This window comes from Ahaetulla prasina, chromosome 13, assembly GCF_028640845.1.
Source record: "Ahaetulla prasina isolate Xishuangbanna chromosome 13, ASM2864084v1, whole genome shotgun sequence".
NCBI classification, from domain to species: Eukaryota; Metazoa; Chordata; class Lepidosauria; order Squamata; family Colubridae; genus Ahaetulla; species Ahaetulla prasina.
In genome coordinates this window covers 8,897,554-8,922,447 of record NC_080551.1, presented here as the reverse complement: position 1 = coordinate 8,922,447, position 24,894 = coordinate 8,897,554, and the positions used below count along the sequence as shown (strand labels likewise).

The window sequence follows — 24,894 nt, the reverse complement described above, 5'->3', positions numbered from 1 at the left end:
TGTAGAGATTCTCAGTCATCTGGGTCATGGTTGCCCCAAAGGTGCTTTTTTCAGGAGGCAACTGGACTTTCTTGTTTTTTCTTTGAGGACTTTTCACTTCTCATCCAAGAAGCTTCTTCAGCTCTGATTGGAGAGTGGGGAATGGAAGGATTATATTCCTTGCAGACAGCTGGTCATTTGCATCCTTTTAGAGGGTCATTGAAGCACTTGGAGGTTTATCTGTGTCCTCAGGGTCACCGGAGTGGTGCTCCTGGTTCCTGTAACCCTTACGTAAATCCTTCCATTCCATCTGACCATCCAAGTCAGAGATGAAGAAGCTTCTTGGATGAGAAGCAAAACGTCTTCAAAAGAAAAAACAAGAAAGTCCAGTTGCCTCCTGAAAAAGCACCTTTGGGACATGTGGCCAAGATCTTTGTTCTGAAGGAAAGGAGCATGTTGATCTCTCTTACTTATCTTCTTACAGCATCTCCAACCATCAGGTTTGATTGGGAAGTACAAATGATAATGAAAAAAAAAATTAAAGAAACTACTCCAAGAGAGAGTTTACAAATCTCATATATGTACACAAAGAATAATGAACAGGAAATGATAACGCCCGATGTGGCCACTAATTCAGGTACTGGGTGCCATCTCATTGTAATTTCCCTTGTTGGGTTGGATGCTCAAAATAATAATGATATTGATAATAAAAATATCAAATCCAGTCTGAACACCTGGCTGACTGTGTGATGAACCATAATAATTTTTAAAATGCATGCATTTTAAAAATGGCCAAAACTGAACAAGATTTTGACATTCTCATTGAAAACCGGTCAAGATTTGTTGTCACACCAGAACAAAATTGTAGGATTTCAGGCAAAAACACCAAAATCTTCTAAGATTTGAGCCATTTTTGTTTTATTATTTTTTGCTTGTTTTTAATCCATTTTCATATATGGGGTAACATTGTCCCAATTTTTCCAGGAGGACTTTCCTTACTCATTACTATTACTGTTTACTACTACATAACACTTCCTTAGTATGGATAGCAATAGCACTTAGACTTATATTCCGCTTCACAGTGCTTTACAGAACTCTCTTAGTGGTTTATTAACAGTTAGCATCTTGCCCCCAACAATCTGGCTCCGCATTTTATTGACCTCGAAATGATGGAAGGCTGAGTCAACCTTGAGCCAGTGAGATTCGAACTGCCAAATTGCAGGCAGCTGGCAGAAGTAGCCTGCAGTACTGCACTCTAACCACTGTGCCACCACAGCTCTTGGATATGCACATGGATATGAGATGTTCTCAACAGTTACCAGGTTGGGAAAAGCAACTGCAAATACATTTGGCTTGAGGTCTTCATTGACCTCTCTGGGCAAAGAGATGGTCATCTAATTTTGCCTTCCATTAACCTGGATCCTTCTAGAAGTGTTATTACTAGAACATCCATCATCCTCAGTCAAAGGAGTCATTATGAGAATGATAGGAAGCATAGTATAAGACATCTGGAGAAGTCTGTTTTACATTACATGGGGATGACACTTTGGCATGAAATACAGCAAGAGTCTTGATGGAAAAGCAATGTCCAGGGTAATATTTATGTCTTTTTTTTAAAAAAAAAAAAGGAGATCTGATTTGGAGCATTTATCAAAAAATGGATTACCCTTTGGCCCAAGTCTATCTAGGACAGGGGTGTCAAACTCAAGGCCCGGGGGCTGGATTTGGCCTGCGGGCAGCTTAGATCTGACCCACGGGGTCACCCTGGAAATAGCGAAGGACCATCCCATGGTGCCTCTGCCCGTGAAAACAAGCTCCATTTTCACTGGCAGACGGTTGCAGGAGGCCATTGCAGCTGAAAACAGAGCTCGGGGGCCCATTTTCATAGGCAGAGCGCTTGGGCCACCACAGGTGCCTCTGACACGAGTGACGTTGAGCTGGCCACACCCACACTGGCCACACCCACATCCCCAAGGTCAAACACAACCTTGATGCGGCCCTCAACGAAATCAAGTTTGACACCCAAGAGAAAGAAGAAATCAGTTAGATCCAGCTCACCGTAAATACCCTTTCTGGCTCTCCCTTGGCCCTCATGTTGACATCATGGACTTGCTTAAGGATCATCCATGCTTCATCGTGCTTACCAATCTAGAAAAAACCACAGGAGAGGAAGTCAGAAGTCCCATATTTGTACACCATCCTCACCCAAACGACTACTATCCAGATGAGATGAAGAGAGGTTCCCTGAGGATGAGCCCTACCAGGAATCTGAAATCTTGGAAGAATAAACTTCTGGTCCCGGTGACTGAATAACTTGTACTTAATCAGCATTTTCTCCTCCCAGCTTTATGGGAAGCCTCTACTTCCAGAAAACAACAAAGATGGGAGAATGCTTGCAGAATTGTGGCTCTCTAGGGTTATCATGTCTCCTTTTTTGCTGTGAGCATAATCTTAAATGCAGAACTGTTTGCATTCCCAAGAAATGTTGGAAATAACTCCAACAATATTTCAAAGGGAGAGAGAGGCAGAAGAAATGAACACTGCAAAGCCGTAAGAAGTAATCATGTTAATCTTATTTAATTTGCTTTCATGTTAACTCTTATCGATTGTATTTTAAATTAAATCACAGTTAATCTGGCTTCCCCAGATTTGTTGAAGAATGGCAGCCAAAGGACAAGTAGGAACCTCACGATGAAGCAGTCGTGCATATGGCTTTGGTGTACATTCTACTCAACTGCTGCCCTCCAAATAAATTCTCCCAATTCCTTCTACCCCGAGCCCTTGGACATGGTGGATGAAGATAATTGGGAGCTGAAGACCAGCACATTTGGAGAGCTCACATCTGGCTTTGTGGTAGCTACCTGAAATTAAAAGGCATCGCTTTCCAAGCATGATCATATAAGACAGTGGTTCTCAACCTTTATAGTGCTGTGACTCCTTTAATACAATTCCCCACAATGTGGCGACCCCAACCGTAAAATTATTTTCGTTTTGAATTTATCGCGCCTGAAGCCGTATTGGCTAGGGTTCTGAACTGCTTGTGATTGCCTTGAGGATGGAGGCATTAAAGCCGAGACTCCTCCCCTATTAAGTTTATCGCACCTGAAGCCAGATTAGGCTAGCGATTGGGAGTGATTGCAGCTGGCTTGAGAGGGAGACATCAGAGCAAAGATTTCTCTCTTTTTTAATTCATCGCATCTGAAGCCGAATTCGGCTAGCGATTTGAAGAGCCTGCAGCTGGCTTGTGGAGTCAACCATTGGAGCATGATTCTTCGACTCGCAAGTACACTTCCCATATTTCCGATGGTCTTAGGCGACCCCTGGCAAATCGTTATTTGACCCCCAACAGGGTCCCAACCCACAGGTTGAGAACTGCTGATCTAAGAAATTCTCTTAAGACTTACTGCCAGGCATATATGGGCTTACAGAAATTCCAGCAACTGAACTATTTGTCATTAAAGGTAAAGGTAAAAGTTCCCCTCGCACATACGTGCTAGTTGTTCCCGACTCTAGGGGGCGGTGCTCATCTCCATTTCAAAGCCAAAAAGCCAGCACTGCCCGAAGACATCTCCGTGGTCATGTGGCCGGCATGACTCAACACCAAAGGCACACAGAACGCTGTTAGCTTCCCACCAAAGGTGGTCCCTATTTTTCTACTTGCATTTTTTACGTGCTTTCGATCTGCTAGGTTGGCAGAAGCTGGAACAAGTAACGGGAGCTCACCCCGTTACGCGGCACTAAGGATTCGAACCGCTGAACTGCCGACCTTTCAATCGACAAACTCAGCATCTTAGCTACTGAGTCACCGCGGTCCCTATATTTGTCGTTAAGGACCAACAAGTCCTCGTGGAATTTGGAAGGAAAATTTCCATTGGTCCTGCTAACAGTCTTCTGCTGAAATGGCAAGGAGATAGACCACAGTAACAAGGGAAGCGTGAAGCTGGTTGTTTAATCATGGTCTCCTGAATCTTTATCATCTTAGGAACCAACTCCTATAAGACAGGTTTTGAAGGGTAGTATTTTTCTTGGACAATCTGGTAGGGCTCTAAGGCAAATTGTGGGTCATTGAAACAAAGTATGTAACAAGCAGGGGTGAAATCTACTTACCTTCCCTACTGGTTCGGAAGTGCATGTGCCACGTGTACATGCTCGCTTCATCATACACACGGGCATCTCATGCACGTGCACACCCTCTGTGCATGCACAAAACTTTTCTGTGCATGCACAGAGGGTACAAAACACATTACTTCCTGGTTAAAACCAGGAAGTAACGACAGCCAGGTTGGGGGGGCGGAGTCTCGCACCGTGATTGCTACCGGTTCTCCGAACCAACAGCCAAGATCGCTACCGGATCAGGCGATCCGGTCTGAACTGGGAGCATTTCACCCCTGGTAACAAGAATGAAAACTTATATCTTCAGCAGCAAGAGAAAATCCTGCATATAACAACCTCTCTTTCTGACATGGACAAAAAGAGGATGCTGCGTACAGAAGTTTCCATATTTTCATAGTTGGAGTACAGTTTGTAGTCTGGTTATTTTTATTTATTTATTTATTTATTTATTTATTTATTTATTAATTAAACTTTTATACCGCCCTTCTCCCGAAGGACTCAGGGCGGTGTACAGCCAAGATAAAAAGCAATAAATATACAAAGTTAAAAATCAATTTAAAATACTTATTCAATGGTGGTCAAATTGACGAACCTAAAATACCCCATATAAAATTACAGAAGATTTAAAAATTTAAAATTAAAATTTAGAAATTTAAAAAGTCTAAATTTAGTCTACGTTAAGCCTTTTTCTGGGCTTCTGTCTAAGTGTGCAGTCCTTTCAGCCTCAAAATAGCAAGAAAGCATTCTGCTGCTGCTTTGTAGCTCTGTTTAAAAAAAAAATCTGTGCCCAAAAAAGGGATCCTGAGATGGCCCACTCCGTGCAACTGTCTCCTTTCCCGGATCAGATGGCTTACCTCTAACAAAAAACGTGGGCTTTCTGGCATGAATTTCAAAGCCACAAGGGATGCCATGCAAGGCAGGGAACAGACCACCACAAACACCCTCCAGCTGTGGAAGTGGTAATGTGTCCCCATACTGAACCCCCAACCTGTAAGGGAGAAAGAGGACAGGAAAAATAGAATACAATAGATCAGTGCTGGTACAGATGTCAGGCATTCCAGGTTGAAGGTTCAGGGAGATGATAGACAGATGAGAGAGAGAGATGAGAGAGAGGGAGGGAGGGAGAGGCTGTAGATAGATAGATGATGGACAGAAATAAAGATAGACAGACAGACTAAACTAAGTTCTTCCTTGCTCCATTGAAAGGCAGGAACACAAAACCAAATTCCTGGGAAGATAGAGGACTGGCTGGATAGATGACTGATAGATAGATAGATAGATAGATAGATAGATAGATAGATAGATAGATAGATAGATAAATAGATAGATAGATAGATAGATAGATAGATAGATAGATAGATAGATAGATAGATAGATAGATAGATAGATGTTAGAAGGATGGAAGGATGGATGGATGGGCGGGCAGGCAGGCAGATGGAAGATAGATAGATAGATAGATAGATAGATAGATAGATAGATAGATAGATAGATAGATAGATAGATGGATGGATGGATGGATGGATGGATGGATGGATGGATGGATGGATGGATGGATGGATGGATGGATGGATAGACAGACAGACAGACAGACAGACAGACAGACAGACAGACAGACAGACAGACAGACAGACAGACAGACAGACAGATAGATAGATAGATTTGGCTGGATGGGTGGGTGATACTTATTGTGGTCAGTGACTAGATAAAATAGAACATATATAAATTAAATAGAGCAAAGAAAAAGAATCTAACAAACCTCTAGCTATAAGATACGTGAATTAACCAGAAAGGTGTCCAATCAGCATCAGATTTTTTTTTCCTTCAGGTTTATTCACACTATGTGCAATGTCCAAGAGCCTTAAATTTAGGAGCTGCTGATCCAGCTCATTATTTTGCTGGACTAATCAAGAAAGCCACGGACTATCATTATTCAGCATTACAGCATACAGCAGAGTCCAAGAGATCTGTTACATCCCCCCTTTGTGAAGCAAAGCAGGTTTGGATGGTCTAGAGATAAGATGTACCTGTGGGTACATGTATATGCAATAAAATGCACCAATACATTCCAGATTACTTTAGAATCCATCCAGAACCCCAGAAACCTCCCACAATTGGCAGATTTAATTTGGGATTAAATTTGTAGCATTCCCCCAAGCTGGTCTACTGAATTGGCCTTCTTCAACTAGATTCCTTCCACAAATGGTTGGACTATGATGCCTGGCTAAAGAAGGTGGGAAGTCTTATCATCATCATCATCTTCATCATCATCCTTTGAGTCAAGCATGACTCTTGATGATTTGATGGACATGTCCATGAAGATTTTGTGGTAACTACTGTATGGAAATGGTCAAAAAGTTTCTTCCAAATTCTGTTACGATATTGGCCAAAACATGGAGGCCACCAAGTTGAATAAAGGTACTGTTGTGACCCAGGTTCCCGGACTCGGACTCCTGGAGGAGGAGGATTCAGAAAGTGAGGAAGAGGAACTGGCAAGGCCTGCTTCCCCTGGGCCCTCTCCCTCCCTGGCACCCACCCAGGAGGAGGAGGAGGGGCTGGCAAGGCCTGATTCCCCCGGGCCTTCTTCTGATTTGGCAAAGCCCCAAGAACAATCTTGGCTTGATGCAAGACTGTGCAGACGTGACTGGTGCGTGCAGCAGAGGAAGCGTTGGGACAAAGTCAAAGAATGATGAGTCACGGAGTGACACCCACAGGGGCTATAAAGCAGGAGGCGGAACTTCCTGGCTTTTTGTCTTGGACAAAGCAATGAATTTGCACGGGCAAACTGTGTCCGTGGATAGAAGAATCTGTTTGTGAGTGAATCGTGCTTTATCTATAATTTTCTGGTTATCTCCAGGGATTTTGGCAGGTGTGTGGGGAGACATCTCTGTGCCAGAAGGAATTCAGCCAAATGTAAATAAATTGGGAAAAGGCCTTTGACTGACTTTTTGTGGGGAGTGGTGGGAGGGGGAAACAGAACAGGTACATTGCAGCCGGTTTAACCTAGTTTGATGTCCTGGTCCCACTAGGTCAGGGGTCAGCATCCTTAAACACTCAGAGAGCCATTTGGATCCATTTCCCACAGAAAAGAAAACATTAGGAGCCACAAAATTCTTCCCGTGCCTGACTATTTCCTGAGTGGCCACAAAACTAGCATATATAGTTTTTTTTTTGTTGTTTTTTTTTTGTTTACATTTATACCCCGCCCTTCTCCGAAGACTCAGGGCGGCTTACAGTGTATAAGGCAATAGTCTCATTCTATTTGTATATTTTTTACAAAGTCAACTTATTGCCCCCCCAACAATCTGGGTCCTCATTTTACCTACCTTATAAAGGATGGAAGGCTGAGTCAACCTTGGGCCGGGCTCGAACCTGCAGTAATTGCAGGCTTTGTGTTCTTAATAACAGGCTGTTCTTAATAACAGGCCTTACCAGCCTGCGCCATTCACCGGCCGAATTAAAGATTCTGTTTTCTTCTGAAACTTTTCTTTTCTTGGATTTATCTATGGTTGGCCTACCGGGAGTCAAAAAGCTTAATAAATTGCGCGTTGGTGGGTATCGCACATTGTGGCGCATATTTTGAGCAACAGGGAGCCACAATAGAGGGATGAAGAGCCTCCAGAGCCGGGGTTGCTGACCCTTGCACTAGCTGATTGGAAGCACGTAATTTCAATGAAATAAAAGCTAGCCAACCACAGCCTGGGGACAAGACACAGAAGCAGGAAAATTCCCTCTAGGTCTGGAAGCAGTTACCGTAATGTGGGATGATGCTCCAGGCCATGATCGAGGCATACAAACCACCGATCATCCAGAACATGCAGAGCCAGCTCAGGTGTTCTCCTCGCTTCTCACGGGCTAAGAATTCAGAGAAATAGGCAAAGACGATGGGCAGGGAACCTCCGATACTGAAGAAAGAAAAGGAGAAAACGGGAAGGATAAAACAACTTAGAAACCATAGAAAGGGTTTCATAGTAGCAATAGCAATTGCACTTAGGCTTATATACCGCTTTACAGTGCTTTATAGCCCTCTCTAAGCAGATTAAAGATTCAGCCTCTTGCCCCCCAACCATCTGGGTCCTTGTTTTACTGACCTCGGAAAGATGGAAGGCTGAGTCAACCTTGAGCCTGGTGAGATTTGAACTGCCAAATTGCAGGCAACTGACAGTCAGCAGAAGTAACCTGGAGTACTGCACTCTAACCACTGTGCCACTGTGGCTCAGTAACCTAGTAATATCAGCTATCTTGCCTCTGTGTTGGATTTAACAGAATAACAGAATGACAGAGTTGGAAGGGACCTTGGAGGTCTTCTAGTCCAACCCCCTGCTCAGGCAGGAATCCCTATATCATTTCAGACAAATGGTTGTCCAAACTCTTCTTAAGAGCCTCCAGTGATGGAGCACCCACAACTTCTGAAGGCAAGCTGTTCCACTGGTTAATTGTTCTAACTCTCAGGAAATTTCTCCTTAGTTCTAGATTGTGTCTCTCCTTGATTAGCTTCCACCCATTGCTTCTTGTTCTACCCTCAGGTGCTTTGGAGAATAGCTGGACTCCCTTTTCTTTGTGGCAGCCCCTGAGATATTGGAAGACTGCTATCATGTCACCCCTAGTCTTTCTTTTCACTAGACTAGACAAACCCAATACCTTCATCTGTTCTTCATTTGTTTTAGCCTCCAGCCACTCCAATTATCTGCACTCTTTCCAGAGGCTCAACATCATTTTTATAATATGATGACCAAAACTGGATGCCGTATTCTAAGTGTGTTCTTATTAAGGCTTTATATAACAGCATTAATATTTCACATGATCTTGATTCTATCCCTCGGTTCATGCAACCCAGGATTGCATGGGCTTTTTGGCTTGCTGCCATCGTAACGTTGCAAACATCTTACACTGCGTTGTAAAACTGCAACATGTTCAATTGCTGTTCCAAGGAGCTTGCTTGGGAATGAGAAGTGTAGGAAGCCAATCGGTTAAGCCTTACTATCAAAAATCAGATGTCTCCCTTCGCCTGGAATAAGCTTGTACTTCCACAGGGCATTCAGTACGTACCCAAAACCAGAGATCAGGCGGCAGAAGAGGAAGAAGCCGTATTGCTGAACGAAGGAGGAGAGGAACGCAAAGCTGGCATTGATGGAGAGTGATATAATCAGGCACTGTTTCCGGCCCAGCTTGTCTGCCAGGCCACTCCAGAAAAGAGCCCCCACCATCATTCCAAAATAAACAATTAGTCCTGTACAACAGAGGGACACAACATTTACAGATTAACAGATTAACAGAGTTGGAAGGGACTTTATAGGTCATCTAGACCAACCCCCTGCTCAAGCAGGAGACCCTATACCATTTCTGACAAATGCTAATCCAATCTTTTCTTGAAAGTCTCAAGTGATGAAGCTCCCACAACTTCCAGAGGCAAACTGTTCCATGGGTTGATTGCTCTCACTGTCAGAAAATTTCTCCTTATTTCTAGGTTGAATCTCTCTTTGGTCAGTTTCCATCCATTATACCTTGTCTGGCCTTCAGATGCCTTGGAAAACAGTTTGACCCCCTCCTCTCTGTGGCAGCCCCTCAAATATTGGAAGATGCTATCCTGTCTACCCTGGTTGTTGTGTCTCGCCTGCTCCCCCGCCGCAGCCGGACCCTCTTATCTCCTGCCGGACGCTGATAGTTCGGAAGAATGTCCTGGCATGCCTCCAGGCTCCAGCCCTGGCACCATGCCCGGACAGGCCGAGCAAGACGAAGGGCCTGACGTGCCTTCAGCCCCCAGTCCTGGCACCATGCCCAGGCAAACGGAGCAACTAAACCCCTCCCCCACAGCATGTGAGCCTGAAGAATGTGAAGCCAGTCATGAGCTCAGATTACCAACAGCTGGAGGCTGGAGAGATCCTCGCTTCCGGAGAATTGAGAGGCGACGTCAGCAAAAGGAAGGGAGGGGCAGGCCTGGATAAGTGCTGAGTCATGGAGCCACACTCCATGGCCTATATAAAGGATCTGCTTTCTGGCATTCTCTGAGTCAGGCAAAGTCTAACTTGGATTGCTGAAGTCACTTACTGGTCTCCTGCCTGCCTTGAGAACTCTGATAGGACTTTGGTAGAGCTGCAGAGGCACGCTTGATACGGACTTCCCCAACCCGGCCGTCAGCGGAGGAATGGGACACGACACTGGTCCTTCTCTTCACTAGCCTACCCATGCCCAGTTCCTGCAACCGTTCTTTATATGTTTTAGTCTCCAGTCCCCTCAACTCCTACCCTCAAAACGACGCTATAGAGCACTGCACACCAGAACAACTAGACACAAGAACAGTTTTTTCCTGAAGGCCATCACTCTGCTAAACAAATAATTCCCTCGACACTGTCAATTTACTGAATCTGCACTACTATTAATCGTTTCATAGTTCCCATCACCAATCTCTTTCCACTTATGACTGTATGGCTATAACTTGTTGCTGGCAATTCTTATGATTTACATTGATATATTGATCATCAATTGTGTTGCAAATGTTGTACCTTGATGAACGTATCTTTTCTTTTATGTACACTGAGAGCATATGCACCAAGACAAATTCCTTGTGTGTCCAATCACACTTGGCCAATAAAAATTCTATTCTATTCTATTCTAATCATCCTGGTTGCTCTTCTCTGCACTTTTTCTAGAGTCTCAACATCTCTTTTATAGTGTGGTGACCAAAACTGGATGCAATATGCTAGGTGTGGTTTTACTAAGACTTTATAGAGTGGTATCAGTACTTCACTTGATCTTGATTGTATCCCACTGTTAATGCAATTTAGGATTGCATTAGAACACAAGAAAAATTAGTCCCTGTACTTATTCTTGTTAGCAGTGGCATCTCTCCAGGTTTCCAAAAACGCCCACTTGCCAATTCTGCAGAAATGATGATCCAGGTACAACCTTCTCCCCCACCCTCTCCCCGCAACAAAGGCCACCAAATAGCTTGTGCAAAAGGCATCAAAAGCCTTCATTCATCAAGGCAGCAAATGTGTATCACCAATTATTGGAAAAAAGGAAGGGAAAACAGTCAACCTCAAGTCCAATGCAGCTCCTGGTGATGCTGAAGGTGACACATCCATAACTTTCTTCTGGCCATGAAATAGATGATGTTTGTCATTGCCTTTTTCTGGAATATTTCCCCCCCAAATTTCTTATTCTAGCCTGGAGGTTATGATGTCCTGGTGATCCCTGCTTAACATGTGGAGGAGGATCAGCGAAAGTCAACTAAGTGCTACCCACTGCTGAAATAGGACAGACAGATGGACGGAAGGAAGGAAGGAAGGAAGGAAGGAAGGAAGGAAGGAAGGAAGGAAGGAAGGAAGGAAGGAAGGAAGGAGGGAGGGAGGGAGGGAGGGAGTAGGGGTGAGGAAATTGAGAGTTGTGGAAGAAAGGGAGAGAGAAACTAAGAGGGAGGGAGGGAGAGGGAGGGAGGGAGGAAGGAAGGAAGGAAGGAAGGAAGGATTATCTATATAGGCAGGTGCAAATATAAGTGACCAGCTGGGAACAGGATGGAATAATATACTGTAGTCCTTTCTCTGGCTCTAATCTCAGTTCTCCTCGGAAGCAAAATATTCACAAATCGGCCAAGACAAAATGTACCAATGTTGCAACCAATGTTCCAATGGACCTTCCCCAAAGCAGAACAAAGAAACTGCCCCCACAACGAGGCGCCTGGCTGGTTGCAAGATGTCCCATTTGGTAAACAAGCTCCTAGAAAGTCACAAATTCATTGCTGACGCCCTCATTTTACCAAAGGAAAAGCGGGGAGTTGATTCTTTTCCTCTCGTGGTAGACCAAAGGCCCTTGTGACATTAAAAGGCACTGCAGCATTAACAGCAGCAGCCAGAAGCTTTATATCTCTGCTAATCAGCCATTGGAAGAGTCCATAAATACGGTTATTTCTCCTAATCAGGACAAAAGCAAAGGCTTTGTAGTGAACAACACAATATTTAGATGCATTGGCTTCAAGGCTGCAAGCCAGCTGCGATTCCCTTTCATATGTATTCATTATTCCTTCTTTAGCTTAGTTTTCTTTTGTGTTGTGTCTTGCCCGCTCTCACCACAGCCGGGGTCTGCTTATCTGCTTCCGAACACGGAGGAATGTATGCCTCCCAGCCCCAGCCCTGGCTCCATGCCCAAGCAGGCTGCAGAGGAGGGAGCACCCCCTGGCCCCAGCCCTGGCTCCATGCCCAGGCAAACGGAGCAGCTACACCCCTCCCCCTCCTCCACAGCATGTGAGCCTGAGGAAGGTTTATTTCCAACAGCTGCTGATTGGAGTGACCCTTGCATCAGAAGACTGGATAGGCGGAGGCAACAGAAGGAAGGGAGGGGCAGGCCTTAATGAGTGCTGAGTCATGGAGCCACACCCCATGGCCTATATAAAGGATCTGCTTTCTGGCAGTCTCTGAGTCAGGCAAAGTCGAACATATCTTGCTGAAGTCACTTTCTGGTCTCCTGCCTGCTCTGAGGACTTTGCTAGGACTTTGGGCAGAGCTGCAGAGGCAAGCCTGATTCGGATTTCCCTGACCCGGCCGTCAGCGGAGGAGTGGGACACGACATTTTGTTTCGGAGGAGATGCCTTTTCTTTTTCTTTTTTCTTTCTTTTTCCTATTAAGCATATGCATCACACACAAACAGATATAAACACACACATCATCATCATCATCATCATCTCCTTTTAAATACCCTTGCAGGGTGGAGTCTCACACAACTGAACAGAGCTGAGTGTTTACTGGCCAGATGCCCTTCCTGTCGCCAATGTGGAGTTTTGTTCAAGCAGTTATATTTCTCATTGGGCCCAGAGAAAGAAATGTCTGCCTCTACCTAGGATCGAACTCACAGCCTCCTGATTGTGATGTGAGAGCTCCACCTCTAGGCCACTGCAGCACTCTATAAACACAGGCATGCATGAATGACTGAGTCAAACTATAAACTCGTAAAACGTACAGGGTGTTAATAAAATAGAGTTCCTTTCTTGAGGACCGTATGGATTATTGGATTCCAGGGAGAGACTGTAGAGGGTCCTGAAGCTGAATTTACCCTCAGAAGCATTGCATCTGCCCTGCAACCCAACAAGAAAAACACAGACTTCAGAGGATAATTAGAACTGCAGAAAAAATAATTGCTACCAACCTGCCTTCCATTGAGGACCTGTATACTGCACGAATCAAGAAGAGGGCTGGGAAAATATTTGCAGATCCCTCGCATCCTGGACATAAACTGTTTCAATTCCTACCCTCAAAACGACGCTATAGAGCACTGCACACCAGAACAACTAGACACGAACAGTTTTCTCCCGAAGGCCATCACTCTGCTAAACAAATAATTCCCTTAACACTGTCAAACTATTCACTAAATCTGTACTACTATTAATCTTCTCATCGTTCCCATCACCCATCTCCTTCCAGTTATGACTGTATGACTGTAACTTGTTGCCAGATCCTCACAATTTATATTGATTGTTTCTTAGTATGATTTGATGGCTTATTTGTACCCTATAACTATCATTAAGTATTGTATCTTATGATTCTTGATGAATGTATTTTGTCTTTTTATGTACACTGAAAGCATATGCACTAAAGACAAATTCCTTGTGTGTCCAATCACACTTGGCCAATAAAGAATTCTATCTATCTATCTATCTTCTACATCCATCCTCTATCCTCTATCTATCTATCTATCTATCTATCTATCTATCTATCTATCTATCTATCTATCATCCTCTATCTATCTATCTATCATATTCTATCTATCTATCTATCTATCTATCTATCTATCTATCTATCTATCTTTCTATCTATCTTGTGCTCCTCCGGCATCATCTCCAGAGCTTTGGGTATTCACATCTCCTGGCTATTTCAAGAGACTTTGGGCTGAAATTTATCCTCCTTTTCCCCATCAGTTCCTATTCAACAGCATGAAGGAGGATTTTGCTTTAGAAAGTTCTTCCAAAGATGTGGATTTGGAGATATTTTCCTGAGTGGATTTCAAGGTTCTTCTGCTTAAATAAGGACCAGAGATTTGAAGAGTTGCCTATTAATGTCACCTCATCCGCTATGCCATCATCCCTCCAACCATCTGCCTCCTCTCTGTATTCCAATGTTTCCAACCCATGCCAAGATGAGTCATCAGGAGGAACCTCTACTAGGAAGCTCTCGGAGTAGCAGTATTGATCTCTAAGGTGGTGCCTTGTTCTCAAATTATTATTATTATTATTATTATTATTATTATTATTATTATTATTATTATTATTATTATTATTATTTCACACAAAATGACAGCATACACAGCAAACGAGATAACTATGCTGGATTTCGTATCACAGATCACTAGTCGAACACTTCCCAAGCATACAGGACTGCGTGATGTATCGGCGAATTATGCGAGCAGATCCCAGTAAGGTGGCCTTCTTCAGGTGACCAATGGTGATCTTGTCAGTGCCAATTGCTTTTAAGTACTTGCCTAGGTCTTTAGGCACAGCACCCAGTGTGCCGAGTACCACTGGAACCACCTGCACTGGTTTATGCCAGAATAATTCGCAATTCGACTCTGGCATAAACCAGTAAAATAATAATAATAATAATTATTATTATTATTATTAAGGGCCTCTGGTGGCTCAGAATGCTAAGACAGTCTGTTATTAACACAGCTGCTTGCAATTACTGCAGGTTCAAGTCCCACCAGGCCCAAGGTTGACTCAGCCTTCCATCCTTTATAAGGTAGGTAAAATGAGGACCTAGATTGTTAGGGGCAATAACAGTCAACTTTGTATATAATATACAAATGGATGAAGACTATTGCTAACATAGTGTAAGCCGCCCTGAATCTTCGGAGAAGGGCGGGATATAAATGGAAATAAAATTATTATTATTATTATTATTATTATTATTATTATTATTATTATTATTATTATTATTATTATTATTATTATTATTATTATTATTGAGGTTCTCCTGCTCCTGGGGCAATCTGGAGAAATTATTCCACCAGGTTGGCTACCTGTAGATTTTAGGAGTTGTTTTTTTTTTTAATGGAATCTAGCCTGATAGTTGATGGGCTTCTAGCCACTGGAGTTATAGCAATAGCAATAGCACTGTCTTAGACTTATATACCGCTTCACAGTGCTTTATAGCCCTCTCTAAGCAGTTTACAGAGTCAGCCTCTTGCCCCCAACAATCTGGGTCCCCCTTTTACCCACCTCGGAAGGATGGAAGGATAGTTATTGTCCCCATTGGTTATTGGGAGGAAATAAGTGACAACTTACTAAGATCATACAACATGGAAGTAAACTCCATGAAACCAAATAGCAGATTAAGATGACACGTAAGGTGGGATTGATTGATTGATTGATTGATTGAATGAATGAATGAATGAATGAATGTATGAATGAATGAATGAATAAATGAATGAATAAATAAATGAATGATTTATAAAAGTTATTAGCCACTCATCTTATCACGTGATAACTCTGGGTATCTTACAATATTAAATCTCTACAATCCGCGAAATTGCTCTGTTGGTGAATGTGATTGTTGACACACCCTGGGGGGGAAGGGGGAAACAGGGTCATGATTGGGGTGTAAATTATGTAGGGTCAGAGCTGGCTTCACTTGGGAATGTGCCAACATAAAGCTCCTAATAAATAACTGGATTTCTTTTGAAGCTTGGCTCGAGGCGGAAACCTGACCCTGACTCTTACAAAAACATAGACAGTATTGGGTTTCAGGGTGTAGACCACCTCTGAAAATGCCAGCCACAGTTGCCAGGAAAACTTCAGGGAATCTGTTGCCTAGTCCAACAATCACTAAACCTGGAAGCCCAACACTGCCCATTAGATACCAACTTGTGAAAGGCTATACCAGTATATTGGAAATAAAAGTATTGAATTGAATTGAACTTTATTTGGCCAGGCATGATTCAACACAAAAGGAATTTGTCTCCTGGACAGAAGCACTCAATGTTCATGCAAACCAACAGAGTAATAATAATTATAATAATGATATCAATAAGAGGATGTAGTAGAGAAGATGAGAAGGATAATAGTGATACAGCCATTCCAATGGGTAAAATTATTTACTCTATGGCTGTACTGTGAGAATTAGGCGTTCTGCAAAATGATGCCACAAGAGGGGGGGGGGATTGTCCTTGTGTTGAGTTGTTTTGGCATGCAATGCCCTACAGCACTGTTGAAACAGTTTATGTCCACGGATATGAAGGGTCTGTAGTATCCTCACAGCCTTCCTTCTGACCAGTGATGGGATTCAAGTAATTTAACAGCCGGTTCTCTTCCCTAATGATTTCTTCCAACAACCAGTTTGCCAAACTGCTCAGAAAGTTAACAACCGGTTCTCCTGAAGTGGTGCGAACTGTCTGAATCCCACCACTGCTTCTGAACCATACAGGCCTTCTATGGAGGGCAGGCTGGTTGCAACTGTTCCTTCTGCTGTCTTATCTGGGTCCATTGGAGTCTGTACCTGTCCTATTTGGTTGCTGTGCCAAACCAAACAATTATAGATGTTCTATCAGCATCTATCATCATAATCACCAGTTGCAATGTATGGTTGTGAAAGCTGGACCATACGAAAGGCTGAGTGCCAAAGAATTGAGGCCTTTGAACTCTGGTGCTGGGGAAGACTCCTGCGAGTCCCTTGGACCGCAAGGTGATCCAACTGGTCAGTCTTAGAGGAGATCAATCCTGACTGCTCTTTAGAAGGCCAGATCCTGAAGATGAAACTCAAATATTTTGACTACCTAATGAGAAAGAAGGACTCACTGGAGAAGAGCCTAATGCTGGGAAAGATTGAGGGCAAAAGAAGAAGGGGACGGCAGAGAACAAGGTGGCTGGATGGAGTCACTGAAGCAGTCGGCGTGAGCTTAAATGGATTCCGGGAGATGATAGAGGACAGGAAGACCTGGAGGAACATTTGTCCATGGGTTTGCGATGGGTTGGACATGACAACAACAAACCATCATCTCCTTTTTATGACCCCATAATCCCTTGCAGGGTGGCGTCTGGGCAACTGAATGGAGCCGAGTGTTTACTGGCCAGATGCCCTTCCTATCGCCAATGTGGAAATTTATTCAGCGGATAAATTCTCACCATGCCCAGAGAGAGAAATATCTGCCTCTACCTAGGATCGAACTCACAGCCTCCTGATTGTGAGGCGAGTGCTCCACCTCTAGGCCAACCCACCGCTCCAATTATAGAAGTTCTATCGGATTTATTTATTTAATAATTGATGTAATATTAATTTAATAATGGCTAGTTCTAGCAATTATTGCAGGCAAAGAAAAGGTTTGTTAACCGAGAAGATAATTGAAACATCAGGCCACCTGTCTCATCGTTCTCAACCAGCATGGTCCACGTAGATCAATGCATCAGGTTAGGGAAAATACTCTTGTAAGATCCATACAGTCCTCAGGTCACAAACGGGAATGATTAATGCAATCAGGAAAGTAGAGATGCCCTGCTTTGACTCGAGCCTTCGCTGAGAGATTAAAAAGGGAAGGGGGGCGGGGTAAACAGCCTTTTCTGCAGAGAAAATCCTTCATGCCAGCTGTTCTCCAAAGCTCCTTAAAAGCAGAGGCCATTCTCCTCCTTCGCCCGGCACATATATAAATGCCTGTGATCCAACTTTTCCACTCCACTTTTAATATGGACACATCGTCATTCCATTGCTTTCTGCAAACCCGCTTGATTAGCATAACAAGGGACGTGGGGCTCCGTCCCTCCATTCTGAACTCTTGCCAAATGTACTATGTCCCAGTTATGGGACATAAAGGGACAGCCCCCATCCTAAAATAATAATAATTCTCTTGAAATGAAATCCAGGTCTCTGGATCCAGTTGGGTTCCATACGCACACATAGACATGGGGTCCAAGGATTGGGCCATGGGAATTCTGAATTCTTTTACGCCAACGTCTTTCCTGGCTGCTATCTCATAATTCACTAATGTGAGTGTAGCACAGCGATGGGCAATTAATTTTACCCACATGAGAAACTGGGACTGCTGCAGAGGGCGAAACCAACAAGAGTCGTGAGAGCGTACAGGCACACAGGCACAAACTTAAATTGAAAAAATAAATAGCAGTTGCCTTCAGAATAAAAGCAATACAGTTGTATTGTGTGTACAGTGTACACTTATTGATATTTGATTTTCAGTTGACGTCACGAGGGCTGGACAGGAACAGCCAAAGGGCTGGATATGGCTTGCAGGCCCTAAAATTTCTAGGTCTATTCTAGCAACCTAATGGTTGGTTTCTATAAAGTAAAGGTTCCTATAGGTTTCTATAAGGTAAAGTTTCCCCTCTCACATATGTGCTAGTCATTCCCGATTCTAGGGGGCGGTGCTCATCTCCATTTCAAAGCCGAAGAGCCAGCGCTGTCCGAAGACATCTCCGTGGTCATGTGACCAGCATAACTCAACGCCAAAGGTGCACGGAAGGCTGTTACCTTCCCACGAAAGGTGGTCCCTATTTTTCTACTTGCATTTTTTACCTGCTTTCGAACTGCTAGGTTTGCTGAAGCTGAACAAGTAATGGGAGCTCACCCCATTACGCGGTGCTAGGGATTCGAACTGTCGACCTTTCGATCAACAATCAGCGTCTGAGCCACTGTGTCCCTAATAAATAGTAATAAATAGTAAGATAGCTGCCTACAATTTCCTTGCAGCCAGTTTCTTTAGATTTCTGCCACAGGTAAAATATGAAACTCTCACCCTGGACTTTGCTGGTGGCAGTGACCTAATAATACTAGACACTTCAAGGGAGAGGAGAGGAAGTCTCACAAACGTTAGATTATCACCAGCTATCAAATAAAGAATGCTCTTCCCTCATATCGGTATTCCACACTCTGTTTAAAAATAATAATGCCACCAATCTTCATTCTCCTTTAAAAATGAAAGTAGAGCTTGTTTGAATACTGTTCAGCTGATGGATGAACTGCAAGAATTGCACCCAAGGTGTTCAGTGTTGTTACTTCCTTAAATGGCCCTTGTTACAAGCATTCCTATGAACCACACCTAGATTTTTCTCCAATCTCTTAGCAAATGTTTCTGCTGTCTTGGCAAAATGGATCTCCATTCTTTTCTTTTCCTTCATCTATCCTTCAGTCTCAAAGCCTAAATTCTTGCTAATGGGCATCTACAAGATCTGGTCAAAAAAAGTCAAGATGGCAGCTGAACCTCTACTCAGTTGGGTCTCACTTTGAACACAATAGTGGGGTGCACTGTTTTTGACTTTTTTTTTTTATTATACCCTGCTGTCCCTCCTGCTTATGGTTGTCTCTTCCACCTCACTGCTTTGCAGTCCTGGCTTATAATTGAAAGAGACATCTGGACAAAAAGAACAAAAATTATCCCAGCTGGGACACAAGCACCACATTGAATCACTTTCAGATGCTGCAGTATTGCCTGGATATCGATTTACGAGGCAACAGAAAGACATTTAAAGAAAAAGGGGAAATGATAATTTCCCAGTATCTATCAGCACAAATAAACCAAACTGAAGAACCAAATGAATGCAATTCAAGGGAAATAAAATTATATATGAGTCACTTGAGGGGAGAAAACCAAGTCACATGGTTTTCTGCTTGGCCCAGCAGAGTTTTCCTAATGTAATTACTGCGTAGTTTCGTCTGGCAACCTGTTTTCTCCAGAAAAGGAGACGTCATTGGAACTCAACACACCTGCCAAGTTGGCCTTCAGAGGGGCAGCGGGTGGGTGAGAAGAGCAGCAAATCTATTTTCACATATAGAAAAATGTCTGACATTTAACCACGAGGAACATAACACCCAAGACAACAAACTTCTCCAATTATGTGGATGTGCCATGGAAATATATATATACATATACATATACATATACATATACATATACATATACATATATGTGTGTGTGTGTATATATATATATATATATATATATATATATATATATATTTATATATATATATATATATATATATATTTGTTTTCTGAGGTTTTCGCGGGTGATTGTATGTAGGTCTTTGGTTATTCGGGTTTTCTCCCGCGTAAAATTGGAAGTGTCTTGGCGACGTTTCGACGAAGTCTCATTCGTCATCTTCAGGTTTCAGCTTCATGCTTCTGGGAGCAATGTGTGATTGCAGCTGTTTCTTCCTTTTTAACTGCTAGAGGGGGTTTGAACTGATTGGGTGGGAGCTTGGCTGTGCTCTGATTGGATGGGGGGTTCTTCTGTGCTCTGATTGGCTGGGGGTGTGTCCTGTTTGGGTGGGGGCTTGGTTTCATGGATTCCAGAGAAATAAGATTACCAAACTAATCCAAAAAGAACCCCTCACTAAAATCCAAGACAGGGAACAAGAAAATGACACAGCCCTCCTCCCATATATAAAAGGCACCACAGACAGAATCAGCAAGATCCTCCACAAACACAACATCAAGACAGCATTCTGCACAAACCGAAAAATATCCACCATCCTAAGAAACCCCAAAGACAAAACTGAGTTAGAAAATCAAGGAGTATATGAAATCCCATGCACCGCCTGCCCCACCACATACATTGGATAAACCAACAGAAGAATAAGTGCACGCATTAAAGAACAAAAGAACTCAGTCAAAAAAGAGGAACCAACTTCTTCCCTGGTCCAACATCTTAAAGCCACAGGACACGATATTGACTTTAAAAAGACCAGAACTATCGCCAAAATGGAACACTTTAACAACAGAATAATCAGAGAAGCCATCAAGATAGAAAAACACCCACACAGCATGAACAAACGAGATGATACCTCCCGCCTACCAGCCATTTGGAAACCCACCCTTATTGACAAATGAGTCCCTAACATGAGGAATGACACCAGACCCACACTCATGAGGTCCACACAGGATGTCACCACCACACATCCACCCAGAAAGCAGACCCAAACCCACACTGATCATGAAGCACGACCAAGGACCAGAAGCCAGACCGCAGCTGCAACATTAGCCATTTCAAACCCCTCCAATCCATACATGCAGCAGACTGACATCCACTATGAAGATGTAGCACGACCACAAACACGAAGCCAAACAACAGCAATGCAGCTTACCAGCTCAAATCCCCCTGCAACTCAGACTAATCTGAGCACAACCAAGTCCCCACCCAAACAGGACACACCCCCAGCCAATCAGAGCACAAAAAAACCCCCATCCAATCAGAGCACAGCCAAGCTCCCACCCAATCAGTTCAAACCCCCTCTAGCAGTTAAAAAGGAAGAAACAGCTGCAATCACACATTGATCCCAGAAGCACGAAGCTGAAGCCTAAAGATGACAAATGAGACTTTGTTGAAATGTCACCAAGACACTTCCAATTTTACGCGGGAGAAAACCCGAGTAACCAAAGACACACACACACACACACACACACACACACACACACACACACACACACATATATATATATATATATATATATATATATATATATATATACGCATTTTCGGGTCTTTCCCCATGTAAGGTTGAGAGTATCTTGGCGACGTTTCGACGAGGTCTCACTCATCATCTTCAGGAGATATATATATATATATATATATATATATATATATATATATATATATATATATATATATATATATATATATATATATATATATACATATATATATATATATATATATATATATATATATATATATATATATATATATATATATATATATATATATATATATATATATATATATATATATATATATATATATATATATATATATATATATATATATATATATATAGTGAAACGTAAAGAAAGAATATCTACACTGATCTGCTTCTAATATTAAGGGAGTGGCCTTAGTAGGTTTTTAAATTTTTCAATTTCAATAGTGGGTCTTTCTTTCTTTCTTTCTCTTTCTTTTCTTTTCTTTTCTTTTCTTTTCTTTTCTTTTCTTTTCTTTTCTTTTCTTTTCTTTTCTTTTCTTTTCTTTTCTTTTCTTTCTCTCTCTCTCTCTGTCTGTCTTTCTTTTCTGTTTTTCTCTCTGTGTGTCTTTCTTTTCTTTCACTCTCTCTCTCTGTCTTTCTCTTTCTCTTTCTCTCTCTCTCTTTTCTTTCTTTCTTTGCTTATACAAAGGGCAATTCCCATTAAAGACATTCGTTCTTCCTGGAAACCTACAGACTATTGGAGAGAGACTTAATCAGAAGAGTTCATCATTAAGTCCAAATTCTTTTTTTTCCCCCTTTTAAGAAAATTCAAAAGCAAAATCTCTTTCATCTGACTAAATGAGAATTGATAGACCAACGTGCAGAATTGCTCAGGATACCACTATGAAATCCAGTGGCTGCTGGCAGCTGAAATGATGCAGTTTGATATTTGCATTAAATTTCCCAAACCTGGTTGTACAGTATGTCTAGATGCATGTGAATGAATTTGGTTCTGTGGTCCAGCCTGAGAACCGCCTGACATATACAGTGGCTAAGTTCACACAAGATACTTAACCAGGTTGGTGTCACGCCAGCTTGCTGAATTCATGCAACAAGCTAAATTCAGTTCGTTTTAATTTCAGTGAGATTGCACATGCCTTCATTTGTGCTAATGTTGTGCTTATTTTATGATTCCACACTGAGCAAACCCAGACGATAGACTAAACCATCATCAAATCAAATCATAATCAGGCCAATCCTTTCAAACAAATGTGTAAAATAGTTTATAGATAATATAACATGCCTGAAAGCCTATGGATTCTGTGGCTTCCATTTGGTAAGATTTAATTGTTCTGGTTTACAAGTGATGTATTGCATTGATCCTACCCCCAGCCATCTGTCAATTAAAAAAAACTATTCAACATTTTGGTACCCTCAGATATGGGTAGCAAGAATTCTCCAATCTCAGCACTTCTTAAATAGATTGGGGAAGACTTAGGTAAGGTTGACCTAGGATGAGAAATATGGAGAAGCAATTCACCTATCAGCCTTCTGCTGGTTCAGTTATACCTCTCCATACTTCCACCCAAGAATGAGAGCAGGCAATGAAATTGGAAACTAAATATATAATCGTCCCATGGGTGCTTTTTCAAAAGACAACTGGACTTTCTCTGTTTTTCTTTGAAAGTGCTTTGCTTCTCATCCGAGAAGCTTCTTTAGTTCTGTAGCAGGGGTGAAATGCTCCCGGGTCAGACCTGATCGGTCGATCTGGTAGCAATGGTGGTGGGTGGTTCTGAGAACCGGTAGCAAAAATCCCGGCCCCCTCCCCCCCACCCCCCCGCTCATGCCCAGCTGAGCCACGCGATTGTCAGAGCCTTTTTTTAACTTTTAAAAGCATTTTTTTACAACTTATTTGGTCGAATAGGTTGTAAAAAATGCTTTAAAAAAAGCGCTGATGATCCCAGCTGAGCCGCACGATCGTCAGAGCCTTTTTTTTTTTTACTTTTAAAAGCATTTTTTACAACCTTTTCGGCCGAATAGGTTGTAAAAAAATGCTTTTAAAAGTAAAAAAAAAAGATTGTGCGCCACAGCTGATCACTCCCCGCACGCTGTTCTACTTACCCTATGCCTCCTTTTGGCATGCACTGCATGCATGCACCTTGCATTTGGTGCATGGTGCGCATTGCGCATGCACACGCAGCGCACATGCGCAGCCAGCGAACCGGTAGTAAACCAATTCAGATTTCACCACTGTTCTGTAGTCTCCTTTAGTTAGTTCTCTATTCTTCTTTAGCTCAGAACTAAAGAAGCTTCTCGGTCGAGAAGCAAAACGTCTTCAAGGAAAAACAAAGGAAGTCCAGTTTCCTTTCGAGAAAGCATCTTTGGGACAACCGTGGAAGATTGAGAATGGAAAATTGAGAATCTCCATAGACATTTCAATATATTTAAATATATAATCAGGAAAACTATACAACCTCCCTCCTAGTTCCTTAAGAGACGTAGGACTCACCTAGCATTCCTTTGTTGGAGCTTGATAAGCACATATCCTTCTCAGCGCTGGGCAAGACAAAACCAACCACAAAGACTTCCACTCCATCCGCCATCAGGGCCAAGCCCAGCACAATGAAAAGCATCCACTGGAATCGTCCGTGCCCACATTCCACAATGATATTCTCATACTGGTGGGCCAACTGCTCTTCATCCTCCATCTTTTCCGCTATAAGCTCGTCATGATCTCTGAACTCATTGGACAGACCGGCTTTCTTCTTCTGCTTGGGCTTGTCATCTGGGTGAGGAATGCCCTGGTACTCTCCTTCATAGACTTCATCGTCTTCATCATGGCCTTCGGTAGCATCGCTCTGAGCATCTTCTTCCTGATTGGGCTCCTCCCCAGTGTTATAGGTTGGGTCGTTGGGAGCATAACCCATGTAGCCGCCGTCCTGGTAGCGATAGTCATCAAGCCCACGGCTCCCCTGGTTTCTATCCATCTTGAGCAAGTATGTCTGGATGGACGTCTATATTTTATCAATGTTTGTTCTGTTCTTTTGTGCAAGTGGATATATTTTAACCTGTTCAGTTAGCTACATGGGCATAACCCCCTCTTCCTTTGAAGATTTGCTTTAGATGTGATCAAACCACCACAATTTAGATGAAACTTGAATTAAGGAACTGTATCCTTCCTAAAGCATGCCATAGTATTTTAGCTCTGCCTTGTCGTGTCTTCTGAATCCTTCAGCTGTCAAGCGATGTTGTGGGGGAGGAAACCTAAGGGACCAGCAGCTCGTCTCATCAGGCGCTAGTAAGTTTTGGCAGATCGTTTGCTTTCATGGTCCATCTTCCTGTGGAAAGTCACATCCTAGAGAAGAAAAAGGGAAAAGAGAAAAATACACAATTAAATGCTTTGAAAGAGAGAGAAAGGT

General features: G+C 42.7%; 1 protein-coding gene across 1 annotated transcript in view; it reads right to left on the bottom strand.

The window, feature by feature from the left end:
• SV2B (synaptic vesicle glycoprotein 2B) overlaps positions 1-24,462 on the bottom strand; it is a 41,449-nt gene extending 16,987 nt beyond the window's left edge. Inside the window, exons 1-5 of the mRNA XM_058156458.1 lie at positions 23,985-24,462; positions 9,139-9,319; positions 7,843-7,994; positions 4,947-5,080; positions 2,038-2,127 (exon numbers count right to left, since the gene is read on the bottom strand). Coding sequence (XP_058012441.1) covers positions 2,038-2,127; positions 4,947-5,080; positions 7,843-7,994; positions 9,139-9,319; positions 23,985-24,462 — 1,035 coding nt within the window. The remainder of the gene's footprint in view (positions 1-2,037; positions 2,128-4,946; positions 5,081-7,842; positions 7,995-9,138; positions 9,320-23,984) is intronic.
• Between the last annotated feature and the right edge of the window lie 432 nt (positions 24,463-24,894).